Source organism: Pseudophryne corroboree, chromosome 6, assembly GCF_028390025.1.
Source record: "Pseudophryne corroboree isolate aPseCor3 chromosome 6, aPseCor3.hap2, whole genome shotgun sequence".
NCBI lineage: Eukaryota > Metazoa > Chordata > Amphibia > Anura > Myobatrachidae > Pseudophryne > Pseudophryne corroboree.
This window is the reverse complement of record NC_086449.1, coordinates 50,830,135-50,854,029: the sequence shown is the minus strand read 5'-3', so window position 1 is coordinate 50,854,029 and position 23,895 is coordinate 50,830,135. Positions and strand designations below refer to the sequence as shown.

The 23,895-nt window shown below is 45.2% G+C and overlaps 1 protein-coding gene across 1 annotated transcript in view; it reads left to right on the top strand.

Moving 5' to 3' along the window:
- The window catches only part of LOC134936080 (zinc finger protein 268-like), a 206,576-nt gene extending 192,334 nt beyond the window's left edge, over positions 1-14,242 (top strand). The window contains exon 3 of the mRNA XM_063930988.1: positions 12,353-14,242. Coding sequence (XP_063787058.1) covers positions 12,353-13,421 — 1,069 coding nt within the window. The 3' untranslated portion in view covers positions 13,422-14,242. The remainder of the gene's footprint in view (positions 1-12,352) is intronic.
- The last annotated feature ends 9,653 nt before the right edge of the window (positions 14,243-23,895 follow it).

Below are 23,895 nucleotides of genomic sequence, written 5' to 3'. Positions count from 1 at the left end.
ACAAGCTGGAATAGTCTAATAGACACAAAGCTCTGTTACCATGTGAATGAAGCTCTTTTCCTTTAAGGAGTGCCACTGTGCACATATAGCAATACACACACACACAGCAAAACAAATACACACATACACAGCAAAACACACACACTGATATTTACATGTTTGTATGTTTTTTCACACAACATACTTTGCATTTTGCATCTCTTGCTTTTCCGGCTCAGGCGCGGTAAGGCTCTTCACGGCTGCCGCTGACATTACAGAGCTCCCCCGTGACTCTTCCTCCTCCCTCCTCCTTTCTCCCAGCAGGCAGTGCGTGGGCCAGCCAGGCAGCAGAGAAGGTCACCAGGGAAAATGACATCCAGCGGGCAGCGGCACAGAACGAGTTTAAGTGAGATGAAAATGGATTTCATCACCCTTCTCCCTCGCTGGCGCCGGCCCGCATCCAAGCTTCCTTCCGCCACTGACTGACTTGAGTCCCCGTACCTAGTGGGAGCTGACGGTGGTGGGCGCATGGGGCGAGCGGGCCGTGCAGGTGCCTGTGGCGCCCCCCTCTGCTGGGGTTGCCACGGCACCCAGGGCACACGCCCTGCTCGCCCCGTGCTAGTTACGCCTCTGTGCGCAGGTCTCTGAAAAAATTGTGGCGGCCATTGTATTGCATGCTCTGTACACTCACAGTGCTAACAGCGCTGCCGGCTACGGGATTCGGATAGGAGGGGGCGACACACGGACACCAGAATGGTAAGTATAGAAGATATGTGTGCAGTGTGGGGCCCCTCTGGATCCAGGGGCCTGTGTGCCCCGCACACACTGCACCCATTATAGATACGCCAGTGGCAGCGTCCCTGCTGTATAATAAAACTGCACATTATACAGATACAGTATATAGGCCCTCATTCCGAGTTGATCGGTCGCAAGGCGAATTTAGCAGAGTTACACACGCTAAGCCTACGCCTACTGGGAGTGTATCTTAGCTTCTTAAAATTGCGACCGATGTATTCGCAATATTGCGATTACAAACTTCTTAGCAGTTTCAGAGTAGCTCCACACTTACTCTGCCTGTGCAATCAGTTCAGTGCTTGTCGTTCCTGGTTTGACGTCACAAACACACCCAGCGTTTGCCCAACCACTCCCCCGTTTCTCCGGCCACTCCTGCGTTTTTTCCGGAAACGGTAGCGTTTTCAGCCACACGCCCCTAAAACGCCGTGTTTCCGCCCAGTAACACCCATTTCCTGTCAATCACATTACGATCGCCGGAGCGATGAAAAAGCCGTGAGTAAAAATACTATCTTCATAGCAAAGTTACTTGGCGCAGTCGCAGTGCGAAAATTGCGCATGCGCACTACGCGGAATTTCACTGCGATGCGATGAAAAATACAGAGCGAACAACTCGGAATGAGGGCCATAGAGAGAGATATGCTACTGGTATATAGGGGATGTAGTTCATATCCCGGCGGTCGGCATCCCAGTGGTCAGAATGCAGATGCCGCGATTCCGACCACTGCTAATCCGGCTAACTGGGGCTATATCCACTCGTGGGTGTCCACGACACCCATAGAGCGCCAATAGAACCTGTGGTGAGCGCAGAGGGCTTCGTGGTACTCACTCCCCTGCCGGCATACTGGCAGCTGGGATGCCGGTTGCCAGCATACCATATACAACCTGTATATAGTCCCTGTCGTATCTGTATTCGTTTGGCAGGTCGACCCTAGTTAGGTTGACTGTCACTAGGTCAACCACAATTGATCGACATGGGCATATGGTCGACACATGTAAAGGCCAACATGGCTTTTTTTTATTAAAATTGTTTTTGATTTCTCATACGTCCTAGAGGATGCTGGGGATGCTTCAAGAACCATGGGGTATAGACTGGATCTGCAGGAGACTCAGGCACTTTAAGACTTTAAAGGGAGTGTGAACTGGCTCCTCCCTCTATGCCCCTCCTCCAGACTCCAGTTAGATTCTGTGCCCAGTGAGACTGGATGCACACTGAGAGGCTCTCCAGAGTTTCTCAGAAAAAATACTTTTCTCTGACGTCCTAAGTGGATGCTGGGACTCCGTAAGGACCATGGGGATTTGCGGCTCCGCAGGAGACAGGGCACAAAAAGTAAAAGCTTTAGGACTAGCTGGTGTGCACTGGCTCCTCCCCCTATGACCCTCCTCCAAGCCTCTGTTAGATTTTTGTGCCCGGCCGAGAAGGGTGGCTCTCTCGAGCTGCTTAGAGTAAAAGTTTAGACTTAGGTTTTTTTATTTTCAGTGAGTCCTGCTGGCAACAGGCTCACTGCATCGAGGGACTAAGGGGAGAAGAAGCGAACTCACCTGCGTGCAGAGTGGATTGGGCTTCTTGGCTACTGGACATTAGCTCCAGAGGGACGATCACAGGCCCAGCCATGGATAGGTCCCGGAGCCGCGCCGCCGGCCCCCTTACAGAGCCAGAAGACAGAAGAGGTCCGGAAATCGGCGGCAGAAGACAGCTGTCTTCAGTAAAGGTAGCGCACAGCACTGCAGCTGTGCGCCATTGCTCTCAGCACACTTCACACTCCGGTCACTGAGGGTGCAGGGCGCTGGGGGGGGCGCCCCCTGAGACGCAATATAAACACTATTTTTGGCTAAAAATACATCACATATAGCTCCTGGGCTATATGGATGTATTTAACTCCTGCCAGTTTTTCCTAAAAAAGCGGGAGAAAAGGCCGCCGAGAAGGGGGCGGAGCCTATCTCCTCCGCACACAAGCGCCATTTTCCCTCACAGCTCCGCTGGAAGGACGTCTCCCTGACTCTCCCCTGCAGTCCTGCACTACAGAAACAGGGTAAAAAAGAGAGGGGGGGCACTTATTTGGCTAGATATAGATATATTGCAGCTATAAGGGATAGACACTTATTTATAAGGTTGTCCCTATACATATATAGCGCTTTGGTGTGTGCTGGCAAACTCTCCCTCTGTCTCCCCAAAGGGCTAGTGGGGTCCTGTGGAGGCGGAGCAATTGCCTGTATTAGTGATGTCACCCCCTAGGGAGTCGACACCTGATTGGATGGTCTTATTTAAGGAATTACGTGATAGCGTCAGCACTTTACAAAAGACTGTTGACGACATGAGACAGCCGGCAAATCAATTAGTGCCTGTCCAAGCGTCTCAAACACCGTCAGGGGCTCTAAAGCGCCCATTACCTCAGTCGGTCGACACAGACACGGACACTGACTCCAGTGTCGACGGTGAAGAAACAAATGTATTTTCCAGTAGGGCCACACGTTGCATGATCACGGCAATGAAGGAGGTTTTGAACATTTCTGATACTACAAGTACCACAAAAAGGGGTATTATGTGGGGTGTGAAAAAACTACCCGTAGTTTTTCCTGAATCAGATGAATTAAATGAAGTGTGTGATGATGCGTGGGTTTCCCCCGATAAAAAACTGCTAATTTCTAAAAAAATTATTGGCATTGTACCCTTTCCCGCCAGAGGTTAGGGCGCGTTGGGAAACACCCCCTAGGGTAGATAAGGCGCTCACACGCTTATCAAAACAAGTGGCGTTACCGTCTCCTGATACGGCCGCCCTCAAGGAGCCAGCTGATAGGAAGCTGGAAAATATCCTAAAAAGTATATACACACATACTGGTGTTATACTACGACCAGCAATCGCCTCAGCCTGGATGTGCAGTGCTGGGGTGGCTTAGTCGGAGTCCCTGACTGAAAATATTGATACCCTGGACAGGGACAATATATTATTGACTATAGAGCATTTAAAAGATGCATTTCTATATATGCGAGATGCAGAGAGGGATATTTGCACTCTGGCATCAAGAGTAAGTGCGCTGTCCATTTCTGCCAGAAGAAGTTTATGGACACGACAGTGGTCAGGTGATGCGGATTCCAAACGGCACATGGAAGTATTGCCGTATAAAGGGGAGGAGTATTTGGGGTCGGTCTATCGGACCTGGTGGCCACGGCAACAGCTGGAAAATCCACCTTTCTACCCCAAGTCACCTCTCAGCTGAAAAAGACACCGTCTTTTCAGCCTCAGTCCATTCGTCCCCATAAGGGCAAGCGGTCAAAAGGCCACTCATATCTGCCCCGGGGTAGAGGAAAGGGGAAAAGACTGCAGCAGGCAGCCCCTTCCCAGGAACAGAAGCCTTCCCCCGCTTCTGCCAAGTCCTCAGCATGATGCTGGGGCCTTACAAGCGGACTCAGGTACGGTGGGGGGTCGTCTCAAGAGTTTCAGCGCGCAGTGGGCTCACTCGCAAGTGGACCCCTGGATCCTGCAGGTAGTATCTCAGGGGTACAGATTGGAAGTCAAGACGTCTCCCCCTCGCCGGTTCCTGAAGTCTGCTTTACCAACGTCTCCCTCCGACAGGGAGGCGGTATTGGAAGCCATTCACAAGCTGTATTCCCAGCAGGTGATAATCAAAGTACCCCTCCTACAACAGGGAAAGGGGTATTATTCCACACTGTTTGTGGTACCGAAGCCGGACGGCTCGGTGAGACCTATTCTAAATCTGAAGTCCTTGAACACTTACATACAAAGGTTCAAATTCAAAATGGAGTCACTCAGAGCAGTGATAGCGAACCTGGAAGAAGGGGACTATATGGTGTCTCTGGACATCAAGGATGCTTACCTCCATGTCCCAATTTGCCCTTCTCACCAAGGGTACCTCAGGTTCGTGGTACAGAACTGTCACTATCAGTTTCAAACGCTGCCGTTTGGATTGTCCACGGCACCCCGGGTCTTTACCAAGGTAATGGCCGAAATGATGATTCTTCTTCGAAGAAAAGGCGTCTTAATTATCCCTTACTTGGACGATCTCCTGATAAGGGCAAGGTCCAGAGAACAGTTAGAGGTCGGAGTAGCACTATCTCAAGTAGTACTACGACAGCACGGATGGATTCTAAATATTCCAAAATCGCAGCTGAATCCGACGACACGTCTGCTGTTCCTAGGGATGATTCTGGACACAGTCCAGAAAAAAGTGTTTCTCCCGGAGGAGAAAGCCAGGGAGTTATCCGAGCTAGTCAGGAACCTCCTAAAACCAGGCCAAGTGTCAGTGCATCAATGCACAAGGGTCCTGGGGAAAATGGTGGCTTCTTACGAAGCGATTCCATTCGGCAGATTCCACGCAAGAACCTTTCAGTGGGATCTGCTGGACAAATGGTCCGGATCGCATCTTCAGATGCATCAGCGGATAACCCTGTCTCTGAGGACAAGGGTGTCTCTTCTGTGGTAGTTGCAGAGTGCTCATCTTCTAGAGGGCCGCAGATTCGGCATTCAGGACTGGGTCCTGGTGACCACGGATGCCAGCCTTCGAGGCTGGGGAGCAGTCACACAGGGAAGAAATTTCCAGGGAGTATGGTCAAGCCTGGAGACTTCACTTCACATAAATATACTGGAGCTAAGGGCAATTTACAATGCTCTAAGCCTAGCAAGACCTCTGCTTCAAGGGCAGCCGGTGTTGATCCAGTCGGACAACATCACAGCAGTCGCCCACATAAACAGGCAGGGCGGCACAAGAAGCAGGAGGGCAATGGCGGAAGCTGCAAGGATTTTTCGCTGGGCGGAAAATCATGTGATAGCACTGTCAGCAGTGTTCATTCCGGGAGTGGACAACTGGGAAGCAGACTTCCTCAGCAGGCACAACCTCCACCCGGGAGAGTGGGGACTTTATCCGGAAGTCTTCCACATGATTGTGAACCGTTGGGCAAAACCAAAGGTGGACATGATGGCGTCCCGCCTCAACAAAAAACTAGACAGGTATTGCGCCAGGTCAAGGGACCCTCAGGCAATAGCTGTGGACGCTCTGGTAACACCTTGGGTGTTCCAGTCAGTGTATGTGTTCCCTCCTCTGCCTCTCATACCCAAGGTACTGAGAATTATAAGACGGAGAGGAGTAAGAACTATACTCGTGGCTCCGGATTGGCCAAGAAGGACTTGGTACCCGGAACTTCAAGAGATGCTCACAGAGGACCCGTGGCCTCTGCCGCTAAGAAGGGACCTGCTTCAGCAAGGACCCTGTCTGTTCCAAGACTTACCGCGGCTGCGTTTGACGGCATGGCGGTTGAACGCCGGATCCTGAAGGAAAAAGGCATTCCGGAGGAAGTCATCCCTACCCTGATCAAAGCCAGGAAGGAGGTGACCGCACAACTTTATCACCGTATTTGGCGAAAATATGTTGCGTGGTGTGAGGCCAGGAGGGCCCCGACGGAGGAATTTCAACTGGGTCGATTCCTGCATTTCCTGCAGACAGGAGTGTCTATGGGCCTCAAATTGGGGTCCATTAAGGTTCAAATTTCGGCCCTGTCGATTTTCTTCCAGAAAGAATTGGCTTCAGTTCCTGAAGTCCAGACGTTTGTTAAGGGAGTACTGCATATACAGCCCCCTTTTGTGCCTCCAGTGGCACCGTGGGATCTCAATGTAGTGTTGGGATTCCTCAAATCACATTGGTTTGAACCGCTCAAATCTGTGGATTTGAAATATCTCACATGGAAAGTGACCATGCTGCTGGCCCTGGCCTCGGCCAGGCGAGTGTCAGAATTGGCGGCTTTATCTTGCAAAAGCCCATATCTGATTTTCCATTCGGACAGGGCAGAACTGCGGACCCGTCCCCAGTTTCTCCCTAAGGTGGTGTCAGCGTTTCACCTGAACCAACCTATTGTGGTGCCTGCGGCTACTAGGGACTTGGAGGACTCCAAGTTGCTAGACGTTGTCAGGGCCCTGAAAATATATATTTCAAGGACGGCTGGAGTCAGAAAGTCTGACTCGCTGTTTATACTGTATGCACCCAACAAACTGGGTGCTCCTGCTTCTAAGCAGACGATTGCTTGTTGGATTTGTAGTACAATTCAGCTTGCACATTCTGTGGCAGGCCTGCCACAGCCAAAATCTGTAAATGCCCACTCCACAAGGAAGGTGGGCTCATCTTGGGCAGCTGCCCGAGGGGTCTCGGCTTTACAACTTTGCCGAGCAGCTCAGATCACAGATCACAGGTTGTACAGTGTGATTGGTGTGGCTGGTATGAGTCTTACCCGGGATTCAAAATCCTTCCTTATTGTGTACGCTCGTCCGGTCACAGTATCCTAACTGAGGCTTGGAGGAGGGTCATAGGGGGAGGAGCCAGTGCACACCAGCTAGTCCTAAAGCTTTTACTTTTTGTGCCCTGTCTCCTGCGGAGCCGCAAATCCCCATGGTCCTTACGGAGTCCAGCATCCACTACGGACTACGAGAAATAGAATTATCGGTAAGTAAATTCTTATTTTTGTTAGGTTTATTATTTTCAAGGAACACTTCTGGCAACAGGCTCCCTGCATCGTGGGACTGAGGGGAGAGAAACAGACCTCCTTCTGTGAGTTCAAGGGCTCTGCTTCTTAGGCTACTGGACACCATTAGCTCCAGAGGGTCTGATCGCTAGGTACTCCTAGATGCTCGTTCCCGGAGCCGCGCCGTCACCCCCCTTGGAGCCAGAAGTCAGAAGACGGGTGAGTAAAGAAGATCAGTAGATTTCAGTGACGGCTTGAGGTACCGTGCAGCCTGCCATGCTACCACACACAGCGGCACTTCAGGGTGCAGGGCGCAGGGGGTGCGCCCTGGGCAGCATAAATCCTCAAAAAAAAAAAAAGCACTGGCAGAAGTGGTTTACGGTGCCTAGGCACCAAAACTGGACCCCCGCCAGTATAAATATTTAAATAAATAGCGGGACTAAAACGCGCCATTAAGGGGGTGTGGCTTAGCCCTCACAGCTCCACTCAGCACCATTTTCTTCTCACAAGCTGCAGAGACGCTGGTCCTGGCCTCCTACACTACTGTACAGTAACAGGGTGCAAAACGGAGGGAGGGGGGGGGACAGTAATTTGGTGCTGTACTTAATAATAATAATATTATTATTATTATTAAAGCGATGGCAGGTCTGAGATTTGTTTTGTTTCGGTACCGGGATAGGCGCTGGGGTGTGAGCTCGCATAAACTCCCTCTGTGTTTCTCTAACAGGCTTGGCTGTGGGTCTGTCCCCTATAGCCCCAGTGTGGTTGTGGGTGTCGGTACGAGTGTGTCGACACGTCTGGGAAAAACCAAAGGTGGACATGATGGCGTCCCGCCTCAACAAAAAACTGGACAGGTATTGCGCCAGGTCAAGGGACCCTCAGGCAATAGCTGTGGACGCTCTGGTAACACCGTGGGTATACCAGTCAGTGTATGTGTTCCCTCCTCTGCCTCTCATACCCAAGGTACTGAGGATTATAAGGCGGAGAGGAGTAAGAATTATACTCGTGGCTCCGGATTGGCCAAGAAGGACTTGGTACCCGGAACTTCAAGAGATGCTCACAGAGGACCCGTGACCTCTGCCTCTAAGAAGGGACCTGCTCCAGCAAGGACCCTGTCTGTTTCAAGACTTACCACGGCTGCGTTTGACGGCATGGCGGTTGAACGCCGGATCCTAAAGGAGGAAGGCTTTCCGGAGGAAGTCATTCCTACCCTGATCAAAGCCAGGAAGGAGGTGACCGCACAGCACTATCACCGCATTTGGCGAAAATATGTTGCGTGGTGCGAGGCCAGGAAGGCCCCAACGGAGGAATTTCAACTGGGTCGATTCCTGCATTTCCTGCAAACAGGGGTGTCTATGGGCCTCAAATTGGGGTCCATTAAGGTTCAAATTTCGGCCCTGTCGATTTTCTTCCAGAGAGAACTGGCTTCAGTTCCTGAAGTCCAGACGTTTGTCAAGGGAGTGCTGCATATACAGCCTCCTTTTGTGCCTCCAGTGGCACCTTGGGATCTCAATGTAGTTTTGGGGTTCCTCAAATCACATTGGTTTGAACCGCTTAAATCCGTGGATTTAAAATATCTCACATGGAAAGTGGCCATGCTGTTGGCCCTGGCTTCGGCCAGGCGCGTGTCAGAATTGGCGGCTTTATCTTGCAAAAGCCCATATCTGATTTTCCATTCGGACAGGGCAGAACTGAGGACTCGTCCTCAGTTTCTCCCTAAGGTGGTGTCAGCCTTCATCTGAACCAACCTATTGTGGTGCCTGCGGCTACTAGGGACTCGGAGGACTCCAAGCTGCTAGACGTTGTCAGGGCCCTGAAAATATATATTTCCAGGACGGCTGGAGTCAGAAAATCTGACTCGCTGTTTATCCTGTATGCACCCAATAAGCTGGGTGCTCCTGCTTCTAAGCAGACTATTGCTCGTTGGATTTGTAGTACAATTCAGCTTGCACATACTTTGGCAGGCCTGCCACAGCCAAAATCTGTAAATGCTCATCTTGGGCGGCTGCCCGAGGGGTCTCGCCTTTACAACTTTGCCGAGCAGCTACTTGGTCAGGGGCAAACACGTTTGCAAAATTCTACAAATTTGATACCCTGGCTGAGGAGGACCTGGAGTTCTCTCATTCGGTGCTGCAGAGTCATCCGCACTCTCCCGCCCATTTGGGAGCTTTGGTATAATCCCCATGGTCCTTACGGAGTTCCCAGCATCCACTAGGACATCATCACACCGTACAACTTGTGATCTGAACCCAGTTAACAGTATGATAACAGAGGAGCCTCTAGAAAAGATGGCTCACTACAACAATAACCCGATTTAGTTAACAATAACTATGTACAAGTAATGCAGATAATCCGCACTTGGGATGGGCGCCCAGCATCCACTACGGACTACGAGAAATAGAATTATCGGTAAGTAAATTCTTATTTTTGTATTGTTTGGTTTTCACAAACGTGGCTGGCCTGCTTCCAAGCAGACTCTGGCCAGATGGATTAGAATGGCAATTGCGCATGCTTATGTACAGATTGGTCGTCCAGCTCCTGCTACCATTAAGGCCCATTCTACTCTGTCGGTTGGACCTTCTTGGGCGGTCCACCATGGTGCGACACTTGAACAATTGTGCAAGCCGGCTACGTGGTCTTCCGGGAACACGTTTATAAGGTTCTGCCTTCGATACCGCCGCTTCCCAGGATGCCTCCTTTGGATGACGGGTTCTTGTGCCCACTACAGTGCATTACCTCCCATAAGTAACTGCTTTAGGACATCCCCGATGTTAATCCTTGTAGAGCCCAGTGTACCCCGCAGCAGAAAACGAGTCTTATGGTAAGAACTTACCGTTGTTAAATCTCTTTCTGCGAGGTACACTGGGCTCCACAAGGCGCCCACCCTGACGCACTTAGCTTCTTTGGGTTGGTATTGTCATAGCCGCTGACATCATCTCCTGTGGTGAGTGTGTGGTGTAATTGGCTACGAGTGATTGTCGTCTCTGGTACCTGCCACTGCATTGGGCTGGTTAATGAAACTGAGCTCCCTGTGCATGGAGGCGGGGTTATAGAGGAGGCGGCGCTGTGAATCTTGGGAACAGTCAAAAGCTTTGAGCCTGTTGGTGCCACGGATCCAGATCCTATTCTACACCCCGATGTTATTCCTTGTGGAGCGCAGTGTACCTCAGAGAAAGAGACTTAACAACGGTAAGTTCTTACCATAAATCTTGTTTTTTTGTGTAAGCAGCTGCCACTCTGATTGGATGTAGGGTTTTTCTGTAATGATTTCCAATTGTTTCGCATAGTCCATCTGGGTAAACTGCCTTCCCTCCCTTATGATATACTGTTGTCTTGTTTCGTTTTTTTTTTTAGTTTGAATGTGATGTCTCCATTAGGGCTTAATTAGTGAAACAACTGGTGTCCTACTTGATGTAGGAGGGGTATATAGGGGAGAGAGCATCAATTAGCTTTAAGTAATTGATTTCTCCAAGTGCCCAACTCTATGCCCAGTGTAAGCCATGTCCCCCAGTTGAACAATGAGAGAGATTTTCTGGAAAGTACATAAGAAAATTCGGATTTTCTTTGTCGTGAACACAAGCACCAAACCTACCCGTGTCTCTTACATAGACATCTATGTGTTCTTATATATACTGGTTGCTCAGGTTACAGATCCTGGAATGCTGCTGTTTCCTCTACACACGCTGCTCAGAATGATTGTAGTGTTTCACATTATCCCCATTTCCATGACTTGTGCAGAGAAAGTGGCAGCATCCTGGTGCATCAGCTGATGGGAGGTATGGCCAGATTTGTAGCATATATCACCTATCTATGCTTTTTACAGGAGGTCAGAATATCATTAAATAGATTTTGTATGAAACCTGTCTCCACACCTCTCCTCCCTTCCCCACTGTCCGCTCACTCCTGTGCATCTCTGACACTGGGGGGAGGGATCAGAGTTCTTACCAAGGGGGGTATCCAATTAGCCTTGATAACATTAGCTGTGATCTCAGATTCTGTTATCACACCTACCTCCCAAAATATCAGGTTATCGCAGCCTGCACGCTCCCATTTATCACACCTATACCATTCCAAAACGTCAATAACAGGAATCACGTGATAATTCTAGCTGGCATTGGAGAAAGTGAGGAATTCTGCCTTTACCCCAAAAAAATCAAACTAACTTAGGAAAACATTGTAGACGTCTATTAGTGGCCATAATAAAAGTATTTACTGTCATTAAATTAGGTCAAATTTCTGTTATATGCATTTTTTTTAAAAATGCAGAAAATTATATAAAGCTATTTTTTTCAGCAAAATGCGTGCTCTCATTAAATTTGGGGTACATAAAAATGGGTATAAGTACATATTTGGGTGATTTTAGGGAACTTTAAAAAAAGAGGAAACCTAATAAAAATAATTAAAAACTTCTAAGTGCCTCATTAGTCATTCAGAGGGATGTACCAGGGATTCAGAACCAAATGGCAACATTTTTAATAGGGATTTTTCATTACTTACCACCAGCTCAAAGATGGTGAAGAGAAATGCACGATAAACCCTATGGAGACTTATCAATAATAACTTATCGCCACTAACACGATACCAAATGATTGTATTTGCTATAAGTTATCAATATACTGCAGCTAATTGGATACTGCCTAACTGTCATTTCATTCCAATTTGATAACATCATTTTATTATAATTTTATATGTTTTGTATATATATGTTGTATCTGTGGCAGGAGGAAAGGGGTCTCTGTACTGCAAAGCTGACTGGAAATGGGAGTCCAGCAATTAGGCAACATACATAAAGATACCTCATGTTCCTTATACAATATAACACTACATCTGATTACAATGGTGATCTTCAGAGTATTAAATAAAAGTTTTTATTTTTCTATTTTTTTACAGGTAACTTAAGGAGCTGGAGTCCCACTAAGAATAGAAGACAGGGCTGTGGAAAGAGACGGGAAAGGCTCCTTGTTCCCTGATCTAGCCAACTAAAGATATAATTTCTTCTTAAGCTTCTGAATGGTTCAAAGAAACGATTTTCATTTTATGGATAGAAGTTTTTATCCATTTAATGATGAGTCTCACAGGAGAGAGACCACATCTGTGTTCTGAGTGTGACAGAAGCTTTACATATAAATCACAGCTTCTCATACATCAGAGGAGTCACACAGGAGAGAAACCACATCTGTGCTCTGTGTGTGACAGAAGCTTTAAAAGTAAATCATATCTTCTCATACATCAGAGGAGTCACACAGGAGAGAAACCACATCTGTGCTCTGAGTGTGACAGAAGCTTTACACATAAATCAAAACTTATCATACATCAGAGGAGTCACACAGGAGAGAAACCATTTAAATGTTCTGAATGTAGCAAGTGTTTTTCCCAGAAGTCATATCTTCTCATACATCAGAAGAGTCACACAGGAGAGAAACCACATCTGTGCTCTGAGTGTGACAGAAGCTTTACACATAAATCAAAACTTATCATACATCAGAGGAGTCACACAGGAGAGAAACCATTTGAATGTTCTGAATGCAGCAAGTGTTTTTCCCAGAAGTCACTTCTTCTTATACATCAGAGGAGTCACACAGAAGAGAAACCATTTATTTGTTCTGAATGCAGCAAGTGTTTCTTCCAGAAGTCACATCTTGTTATACATCAGAGGATTCACACAGGAGAGAAACCACATCTGTGCTCTGAGTGTGACAGAAGCTTTACATGTAAATCACATCTTACCAAACATCAGAGGAGTCACACAGGAGAGAAACCACATATGTGCTCTGAGTGTGACAGAAGCTTTACATGTAAATCACATCTTATCAGACATCAGATGAGTCACACAGGAGAGAAACCATTTGAATGTTCTGAATGCAGCAAGTGTTTTTCCCAGAAGGCACCGCTTGTTATACATCAGAGAGTTCACACAGGAGAGAAACCATTTGAATGTTCTGAATGCAGCAAGTGTTTTTCCCTGAAGTCAGAGCTTGTTATACATCAGAGGAGTCACACAGGAGAAAACCCAATTATATGTTCTGAATGCAGCAAATGTTTTACCAGAAAGTCATATCTTGTTATACATCAGATGATTCACACAGGAGAGAAACCATTTAAATGTTCTGAATGTAGCAAGTGTTTTTCCCATAAGTCATTTCTTATTCGACATCAGAGGAGTCACACAGGAGAGAAATAATTTATATGTTCTGAGTGCAGCAAATGTTTTTCCCATAAGTCATATCTTGTTATACATCAGAGGAGTCACACAGGAGAGAAACCATTTACATGTTCTGAATGTAGCAAGTGTGAAAACACTCAGTAATCACATGCGGAGTCACTCTGAGGGCCTGAATGCAGCTTGTGTATCATAAGTAATGTAACTTATCACAACTGTATGAATTCAATGGAACCAATATCTATTTTCTGAATGTGACAAGTGTTTTATATAAATCAGTCTTGATAAAGACAGGAGAGGTCTGACAAGTGGACCTGGAGGTACTTTTCCCCTTGGGAAGGTCTCTGTGTTAGGAACTAGAGCTGCAGTATAACAATAGTCAATGACCGTGGGACTGCCATTACTGAGCTCTGTAATATACAGCTGTTCTGCTCATGCAGGTGCTGGGACTAGTAGAGAGTTCCAGCAGCTCCTCTCAGTACTGGGATTCCTTCTCTGACCAGCAGGGTTATGAGTGCTGGGTATTTCTACAGGAACAATGTATGCTGCTCTGTTTCACCGTATGGGTTATTGTACGGGGTGTTATTTTTAACCACTTTTTAGATGCCATTTTGTCCATGTTTAACTCCATTTTGTATATGTATGACCTTATTGCTTTATATACTGTACATACTTTTTATTAGGATTAGTGCTTTGCAGACATATAGGCACCAGTTAGAAATATAGTGTCACGTTAAGTTACAAGTTTTCTTTCACCTTTGACATAGTGTGAAAGACATAGTGAGTGGGAAGTGTATACAGCTTTTAGGATGGCTGATTATAATAAATATATGTTCCTGTTATCAGTATCTCAGATGGAAACTGTCTAGTAAGATGTTTGGGGTATTGTGTACATAAGTAGGGGAAAGGGTACAGTTGTCTAGAATAACATAAATTATGTTATCCTGAATGACTACTGCACCCAGCGTGGAGGACTCACGAAGACCGAAGGAGGAGGAGCTGAGACATGCGCACAAGCTGAAGAGATGCAAGGGAGCAACCCGCAGGACCAGGAGAGGACCAACGCCAGGGAGGAGCTGCCTGTGCCTGTCACCAGAGCAACCAGAGCCGTCCGCGCTGAGTGGAGAAGACGCCGCAGAAGAGGAGGAGTCCAGCCAGCCTCAGGACCGGGGAAGGACATCCAACCTTCAGTGGAGCGGGACCCTGCAGCAAAGGAGGAGACTGACCAGCAACGGGATCACCGGCATCGCGGAGGACACCCGCTTACCGGAGCAAGGACCCACAGAAGACCCTGGCTGGCTTAAAGAAGATGGTGCAGAACAACGGGGAGGACGGCGCACTTCAGGATCCTGCATCAGGAGAGAAGATCCCCCTACATAGCGCAGCAGACCACACTGAAAAGGGTGCATCCCCGGTGCGGTGCTCTGCATCCCAGGTGGCGCCGAAGACGTTGAGTGTCGGAGGTGGCAGAAGCGCGGCAGCTTGGGGTGAGAAACCGCTGCAAACCTTCCGCTGCTAAACTCTGCAAATAGTAAATTAAGGGGGTAGGCTCCCCTCACCACAGTGCCCCACAGGATTAGTTAATTAAGGGCTCCACAGGATTAATTAATTGAGGGGGTAGGATCCCCTCACTCTAACGTGAATTTTGTCTCATACCGTGTGCTATAATGTGAATTTCGGCTCATACCGTGTGCTTTAGGGGTATATTCAATTGAAGTCGAAAACTGCCGTCTGTAGAAAAGACAGTAGTTTTTGACTTTTTAAGGTCGAATCGTGATTCGACCTATTCAATATTTTCGCCAATTCGGTGAATTTGACTTGTCAACCAGCACGTGGATCGGCAGAATAGCTGCCGATCCACGTGCTTACAGCCCCCTTTTCAACCATCTCAGTCCGACATCAAAAGATGTTGGACTGAGATGCGGACCCAGAGGAGGAAAGGGGGGAGAGCCGCAGGGAGACGGGGGACTGCCACGGACAGCCAGAGGAGATCAGCGCTACAGCCCAGCGCTGCAGCAGGATGTCACACAGCCGTGCCGCTCACAGCAGCGTCCACCCAGCTCCAGCAAGCTTGCTGGAGCCAGGTGGACACTGCCGTGAGGTCGGGCGGCTGTGTGACATCCTTCTGCAGCGCTACTGTAACACTGACATCCTCTGGCTGTCCCCCGTGGCTCCCCCCCCCCCCCCCCTCTCCTCCTCCTGGGTCACTCATCTCAATTCCACTTGAAAAAGTCGAATTGAGATGAGATTTGAATAGGGGTTGTCAGATTCATTCTGACAAATGCATGTCAGAATGGATCTGATTTCATTTGAATATACCCCATAATGGGAATTTTGGCTCATACCGTGTGCTGTAATGTGAAAGGGGCACCAGTACTAGATAGTATAAGGAGACCTACTACATTGAAGGCCACGCCCCTTTTGAGTGGCCACACCCCCTTTTCCGGAGCGCGCCTTAGGCGCGCGCATAATTGCAACCTTCACTATTTCATTCCCTCTTCAAAAATTCCTCTTCGACCACTGCACCTACATCTGTACATACACACCCTCATATCTCTATATACAGTGACACCGGTGGTGTGGGCACATACTTTCCTTTTTAGTTTTGTTTTTGGGGAGGGGAGGGGGGGGGCGCCATTTTTGATCTTGCCCTGGGCTCCAAAACCCTAGCTACGCCTCTGAGTAATATCTTTTGGGAAGTTTTGCAAGTATTGAAACTAACATTGCTGTCTGCAATACGGGGTTTCTTGTTTGAAATATATATTCACTGTGATATTTCTTTTCTTCTCACACAATATTAACGATAAATACAATATGCAATAAATTCCAAATGCAATTCAACCTTGTATGAATTCATCTCTAAATTATGATTTCGGTGTATTAAATGTTGTTTTATTGTGAACCCTGGGTTGTCTGCATCTTGTAGGCACTTAGAACAATGAAAAATAACTGCGCTTAGAAACACTTTATGGATTTATATACGTGTGGTCTGTCATGTAGAATAAATAACTTAGTGAGACTTTGTATATTGATACATTTTATCTAAGACTGTTAACATGTAACATTTATCACAACATACAAGTATTAGTAATTTAGTAGCTATTATACATAAAAGATCTAGTTAATGGTAAATGAGTGATTAAAAGCTTGTAAATCAGCACTAAAAGTTACACTTTGTATAAAGGTGTAATTGAATATTTATAGACACATCATAAAAAGGTGTAAAACGTTACTCATATTTGGTATTTATATATAGTTGCACTGGCGTCCCAGTGTATTACTAAAATGAATGTCCCGCAACAGATTCACACCCGTGATGTTACTCAGTGATCCGGACCTTTGTAGCAGAGGACGCAGGGTTCAGCTGAGAATAGCCGGGTGTAATTACAGCGGTGTGCGGGAGCTGTTCGAAGTGGCGGTGAATACCAGTTGGAGAGTAACTTCAAAAAAGTGGGCGTCAATGCGTTTCGTCTCCTAGCAACTGGAGACGGATCTTGAGGAAGTCTCCGGTTGCTAGGAGATGAAACGCGTTGACGCCCACTTTTTTGAAGTTACTCTCCAACTGGTATTCACCGCCACTTCGAACAGCTCCCGCACACCGCTGTAATTACACCCGGCTATTCACGGCTGAACCCTGCGTCCTCTGCTACAAAGGTCCGGATCACCGAGTAACATCACGGGTGAATGCACAAGATCCCGCCAAACAGCATCAGCATTAACCACCACAGGGACTTGTTGCTGTATGCCGGGTGATTCTGGGCTGACCTCCGCCGTGAGGACCGCATATCATTACACAATTAACAAGCCGTAGAGTGTAACAGCGGGCAGCATCGACGGGAGAGTGGGGACACATTCATCTCCCAGCGGGGCTGTTCTGTACAGCGCTATTAAGCAGCAAGTATACCACGTGTAATATTGCTAAACGGAACCGTCAGGAACCAACACGGGGGTAATTATATTCAAGCAAATGCTGTCTTCATGAGACTGTAATTAGTGTGAATCTGTTGCAGGACATTCATTTTAGTAATACACTGGGACGCCAGTGCAACTATATATAAATACCAAATAGGAGAGTAACGTTTTACACATTGTTATGATGGGTCTATAAATATTCAATTATACCTTTATACAAAGTGTAACTTTTAGTGCTGATTTACAAGCTTTTAATCACTCATTTACTATTTACTAGATCTTTTATGTATAATAGCTAATAAATTACTAACACTTGTATGTTGTGATAAATTTTACTTTTTATCAAAGATTGTTAATATGTATCAATATACAAAGTCTCACCGAGTTATTTATTCTACATGACAGACCACACGTATATAAATCCATAAAGTGTTTCTAAGCGCAGAGTTATTTTTCTTTGTTCTAATTGCTTTTGTTGTGCAGCTTAGCAAGCTGTTTTACTGAGCAGCTTTAAAGAGACGCTGGTTTTAATGAAACATAGGAGAAAGATAATGTGGGCACTCAAGGGAATTTTCAATACAACGGCTGCTGGTTTTGTAAAAAATCAATAGCATTTATTGGTAAAAATGAAGATTTTCTTAAAAAGAGCAAATCAACATATGTTGCCATGGACGACAACTAATCATAAATTTATAAAACAAGTTACAACAGTAATGTGATAGTATTAAAAAATGATTAATAATAACTGTGTCCTGGGTCCCGGGACTTTAAGAAATGTTCAAGCACTATCCCAGATTTACGTTGTTAGTTCTTTTGCATGCATGCATGTAGCTGTTAATAATTAGTAAGAGTTTAGTGCTGATACAGGCTCAAATGCACTTTGCGGGAAAGAATAAGAAGAAGGCTGAGGATAAACAACGCCTGATTATACTTCACCAATTGGTGTGGCTGAATTGGTAGTGTGCCAGTCCCACAACTGTCTCCCTCCGTATGGCTGGCCGCACTGCGGCGGTTTCTCTTGAGGCCGTGCCTGGTGTATATGGCGCAGTGTCCCACAGGCTTGTGCTTGGCTTGGTCAGGAGCGGAGACAGAGAGCCGTGTGTGGAAGTCCTGGGTAGCAGGGGACGCTACGATGCCGCGGTTCGCGACTTCCGGTTACGGTGCTTCCGGTTGCGGTCCACCTGCGTTCCACAGTTGTACAAGTCACCTGACGCGTTTCTCCGCCTCCACAATGGGCGGTTTCTTCAGAGGTATAACTTAGAGGTGATTACGATCTCTTTTTATACCCACTTATCAGTCCTTATTGGTTACCAGAACAGGAGGATTACATTTAACCCTTTCTATATGCTTAGAATAGAAACCAGCAGTGTGTCAGCAGAAACTAACCTTATTCGTATTAACATTCACGTTTAGATAATCAATAAAAACACTTTAAGACACATCATTATGTAAGCATATTCAGTGAATACTTATTGGACCACACTGGGATGCTAATAAATAATATATACAAATTCATACAAAAAGTATAATTAAAAAGTGAAGACAGAGACAATAATCCTTATTAAGTACAGAGATCAAGGGTCTATAATTAGGTTTTTATAAATTTATACAGAAACAAAACTAATGAATATACATTTATAACAATATATAATAATAACTTTGTTAGATGAAACAGGAAGGCAATCTTTCCTTTGAGAGACTTCTATAGTGGCCAGCCTTTATTGGACATATGGGGGAGAGAGGAATGGAGCACAGTGAGGAGAAAGAGAACCACACAAGGTGGCTCTGTCCCTATAATATATACATCATGAATGTTAACTATATATCTCAACCTAAATAGGTGATTCTAGCCGATAGCCATTTCAATATTGATAAGAAACCAAAATAGACAGTACCTCAAGTACTGTAATATTTGTAATAAGGTAAAAATTTAGAAATGTAATGATAATGACAAGCCCCTTACCCTCACCAGTACCCACCAGGTTACTGAAAAAGGGAAGGGAAAAAAATGCATTATGAGTATGAATGAACAAAGAGAGGAGGTATGGAGGAAGAGAGCACATAAAGAAACCACCCAAAAAAAATTTGGTGGACATGTTTGAAAAAGGGATACTTTCATATGGATGGTGCACTAGATGTTATTCAACTCGATATTTTCGTTGAGGCCTAATGGTTCTAACGTCCTTAGACGGAAGATCCAGAAGGCTTCTCTCCTGCACAACAGTGTAAAGCGATCTCCGCCTCTGTCAGTAATTCTAACTTGTTCTAAAGCCGTAATACGAATATTGGCTATGGCACCATGTTCACACATTCTCGTATGTCTAGAGAGACTGTGGAGGGGACATTTTTTGAGAATATTTCTTCTGTGTTCCAGAAACCGCACTTTGAGCTTCCTTATGGTGCGTCCGATATACTGGGTGCCACAACCACATTCAACCAAATAAACAACATAAGTAGAATTGCAATTCAAAAATTGTGTTATGGTGAATTCTTCACCTGTGGTTCTAGACCTATAGGACTTTTTTCTATGATCTATATTTTTACAAGTTAGACATCTTGAAGAGGCACATTTAAAAAATCCATTAGGTTCAATCCCTAACCATTTGGAGGAGGGAACTTTAGTTAAATTAATGTTTACACTCGACTCCCTGGTAGGCGTATTTTCAGTATTACTAATCTTTTTACCCCTGTTTATATTCTTGTTAGTCCTAAACATACTGGGTGCTAGTTTGGATTTGAGTGTATCAGATATTTTATATACTACTTTAATACGATTGCCTATTTCTGATTCCAATAAGGGATCAATCTTCAATAGTTGGGTGTTTTTAGAAATGATTTTTATTATTTGTGTAGCATGTGTATTGTATTGTGTAACAAATACACAGTTATCGCTTAAGTTGTTTCCCTTAGAACATTTCACAGCTTTTTTGTCTTCTAATAGGGTGGTTCTATTTCTACAATCTACCTCATGTAGAGCATTTCGCAAGATATGGTCAGGTTAACCCTGCTCCTGAAATGCCAATGTGTGCTTGTTCCTTGTAGATGTGTTCTCTAGAACAGTTCCTTTTTAACCTTAGGAACTGACTTTTGGGTATGTTATTACGCCATGATTGAAGATGGCTACTGCTGTACATGAGAAAACTATTTGTGTCGACAGATTTAAAGTAAGTCTCGGTATGTATGCAGTTATCTATAGACAGGAGCGCAATATCCAAAAAGTTAATAGAGTGAGGGTGAGAGGTATGGGTGAATTTGAGTCCATATTCGTTGCCATTTAAATGAGTGATAAAAGTACTGATGGTGCTGTCGTCCCCATCCCAAATGAAAAATAAATCATCTATATATCGGCCATAGAGGACCAGGTGCGCCCCAAGGTCCGCCCCCCAAATGAGCTCCTGTTCAAGTGCACCCATGTATAAATTGGCGTAACTTGGGGCGAACCTGGTCCCCATGGCCGTACCCCGTGACTGTAAAAAATATTGTTGTGCAAACATAAAATAATTGTGCTCTAAAATGAACTTAATGGATGCAACCAAAAAGGTTCTCAGATGTTCGGAGATGGTTAGATCTCTGTCGAGTACATTAGAAATAGTTTCAATCCCTTTCTGATGCGGGATATTCGAATACAGAGACTCCACATCACATGTGAGAAATTGATATGTGCTCTTCCATCTAATATTTTTTAGCATATTCAGAAATTGTGTGGTGTCTCTTATGTAGGATTTTAGTTGTGTTACGTGACCTTGTAAGTGTGCATCCACAAAATGTGACAGATTAGAAGTAATAGACCCAATCCCTGAGATAATAGGTCGCCCGGGAGGTGAAATGAGAGTTTTATGAATTTTGGGTAAATGGTAATATATTGGTGTAATGGGGTGAATTGGAAGAAGAAATTGATATGTGTCTTTGGATATTGCGCCCCTGTCTAAAGCTCCGTCCAACAGCACTTCAAGTTCTTTTTGAAAGTGTGCTGTAGGATTACTTGGTAACACCGCATAGAAGCATGTGTTTGTTAACTGTCTATTGGCTTCTTTCTTGTAGTCTATTGTATCCTGCAACACCACACCACCTCCTTTATCTGCCATTTTAATGGTTAAATTATTATCCGACATTAGAATTTTCAGAGCCCTTCTCTCATCTGCTTTCAAGTTATCTTTTAATTGATCTCGTTCAGCGGAAATACACATTTTTCTAAAGTCTTCCATTGTGGTGTTATAAAACCCCACTATGGATGGACCCCTGTACTGAAGGGGGTAGAATTCGGACTTCTTTTTGAAAAGTCTGCTGTCCTTCTCTTTTTGAGATTCATCTAAGGAATAGATCTTAACCGGAGTGTATGCCTCCCGGGAGCTTTCTGATAGGGAAACTATTGAGACCCTTGAAGATCTCCTATCAGATTCATCCAGAATAATGGGCAACACGTTTTCAACATCCTTTTTAGCTTTTAATTTCTTGGATGCAAAATACTGTTTCCTACTAAGATTTCTTGTGAATCTGTTCAGATCCACAAATAAATTAAAAAGATTAGGTTTTTTTGCAGGTGCGTATTTAAGACCTTTACTCAGTAAGGTTTTTTCTGAATCGGTTAGTTCCCTAGAGGACAGATTAAAAATGCTTTTGGTATTTAATATTGCTTTGGGTTTTTTCCTTTTCTGTACTCCTCCCCTACATCCTCTGTGTCTCTTTCTCTTCCTCTTTTGGTATAATTCATATTGGGTCTGTTGGGTTGATTTAGTTCGTGTGGACTTTGTTCTAAAAAACATGTCTGTTCTTTTTCTCGAGTATTCTCCTGACCTTGTGGGTTTTTTTTAGGTTTGGCTCCTCCCCTAGCTATAGAGGCAAGGGAGTATTGGTCTCTACTTAGACATTCATATTTGTTCTCTAATACTATTCCCCGTGGGTCCCTTCGGGGACTCTTTCTGTTGGAAAGAGTTCTATTCCTATGGGCTTTCCACCTCCCCACTGTGCTCCTGGACCTCTCCCTCCCATTACCATATTTTTGTCCACTATTGTCCCTATTGGGATTCCTTGTGACTGATCTCGAGTAGTCACGTCTCCTATTGTAGGATCTAACTGTATCCGTCTCATAGTCCCCTCTGTCTCTTTCTAACTTTTTTGTTTTAGTCGATATTACTGATTGCTCGTATTCCTCAATTTTTTTATTTACTTTCTGATCTCTTTCTGAGAACTCTACACTTGTCTCATAGGGTTTTAGTTGTTCTTGTATGTGTTCTATTTCAGTCTGAATAGTTTTAACCTTTGTACTCCTATATTTGATGAGATGCTCCATAAGTTTGAACGAACAGTCATCAAGTATAGAGTTCCAACTAGACAGAAATTCTGCATCATCCTTAAATGATGCCGATTTAAATAAACGAAGTCCCCTCGGAATATATTTATTATTTATGTACCTTTGTAACGTTGATTGGTCCCACCAATGGCGTGTTTCTGCCATGCACAATGTTTCTAATTTGTTAAACAATTTATGCATGTCATTACTTACACTGGTTGGGGCATTAGTTTGTTCCTTCACTGGCTCATGGGAATATTTTTGTCTCCTTTCTAGCCTCTCTGCTAAGCATCTCAGTGTGGTCATTTTGCAAAACAAGCAGCCTCACTACCAGACCTCAATAGAGGAAAAAGAAAAGGGGAGTCAATGGGTATAATCCCACAGACAGAAAGTGGGCGCTGATTACTAGAATCAATTAATTAAAAGAAAATATTAATAATTAATTAAATAGGTATGATACCTATGGTGTAAGAATCACCCTATTAGCTGCCCACAATGGTGGACCTGGATATCCACCTGACTAGTACAAAGGAGAAAGATAATGTGGGCGCTCAAGGGAATTTTCAATACAACGGCTGCTGGTTTTGTAAAAAATCAATAGCATTTATTGGTAAAAATGAAGATTTTCTTAAAAAGAGCAAATCAACATATATATGGCTTTGTTGCCATGGACGACAACTAATCATAAATTTATAAAACAAGTTACAACAGTAATGTGATAGTATTAAAAAATTATTAATAATAACTGTGTCCTGGGTCCCGGGACTTTAAGAAATGTTCAAGCACTATCCCAGATTTACGTTGTTAGTTCTTTTGCATGCATGCATGTAGCTGTTAATAATTAGTAAGAGTTTAGTGCTGATACAGGCTCAAATGCACTTTGCGGGAAAGAATAAGAAGGCGGCTGAGGATAAACAACGCCTGATTATACTTCACCAATTGGTGTGGCTGAATTGGTAGTGTGCCAATCCCGCAACTGTCTCCCTCCGTATGGCTGGCCGCACTGCGGCGGTTTCTCTTGAGGCCGTGCCTGGTGTATATGGCGCAGTGTCCCACAGGCTTGTGCTTGGCTTGGTCAGGAGCGGAGACAGAGAGCCGTGTGTGGAAGTCCTGGGTAGCAGGGGACGCTACGATGCCGCGGTTCGCGACTTCCGGTTACGGTGCTTCCGGCTTCCGGTTGCGGTCCACCTGCGTTCCACAGTTGTACAAGTCACCTGACGCGTTTCTCCGCCTCCACAATGGGCGCTTTCTTCAGAGGTATAACTTAGAGGTGATTACGATCTCTTTTTATAC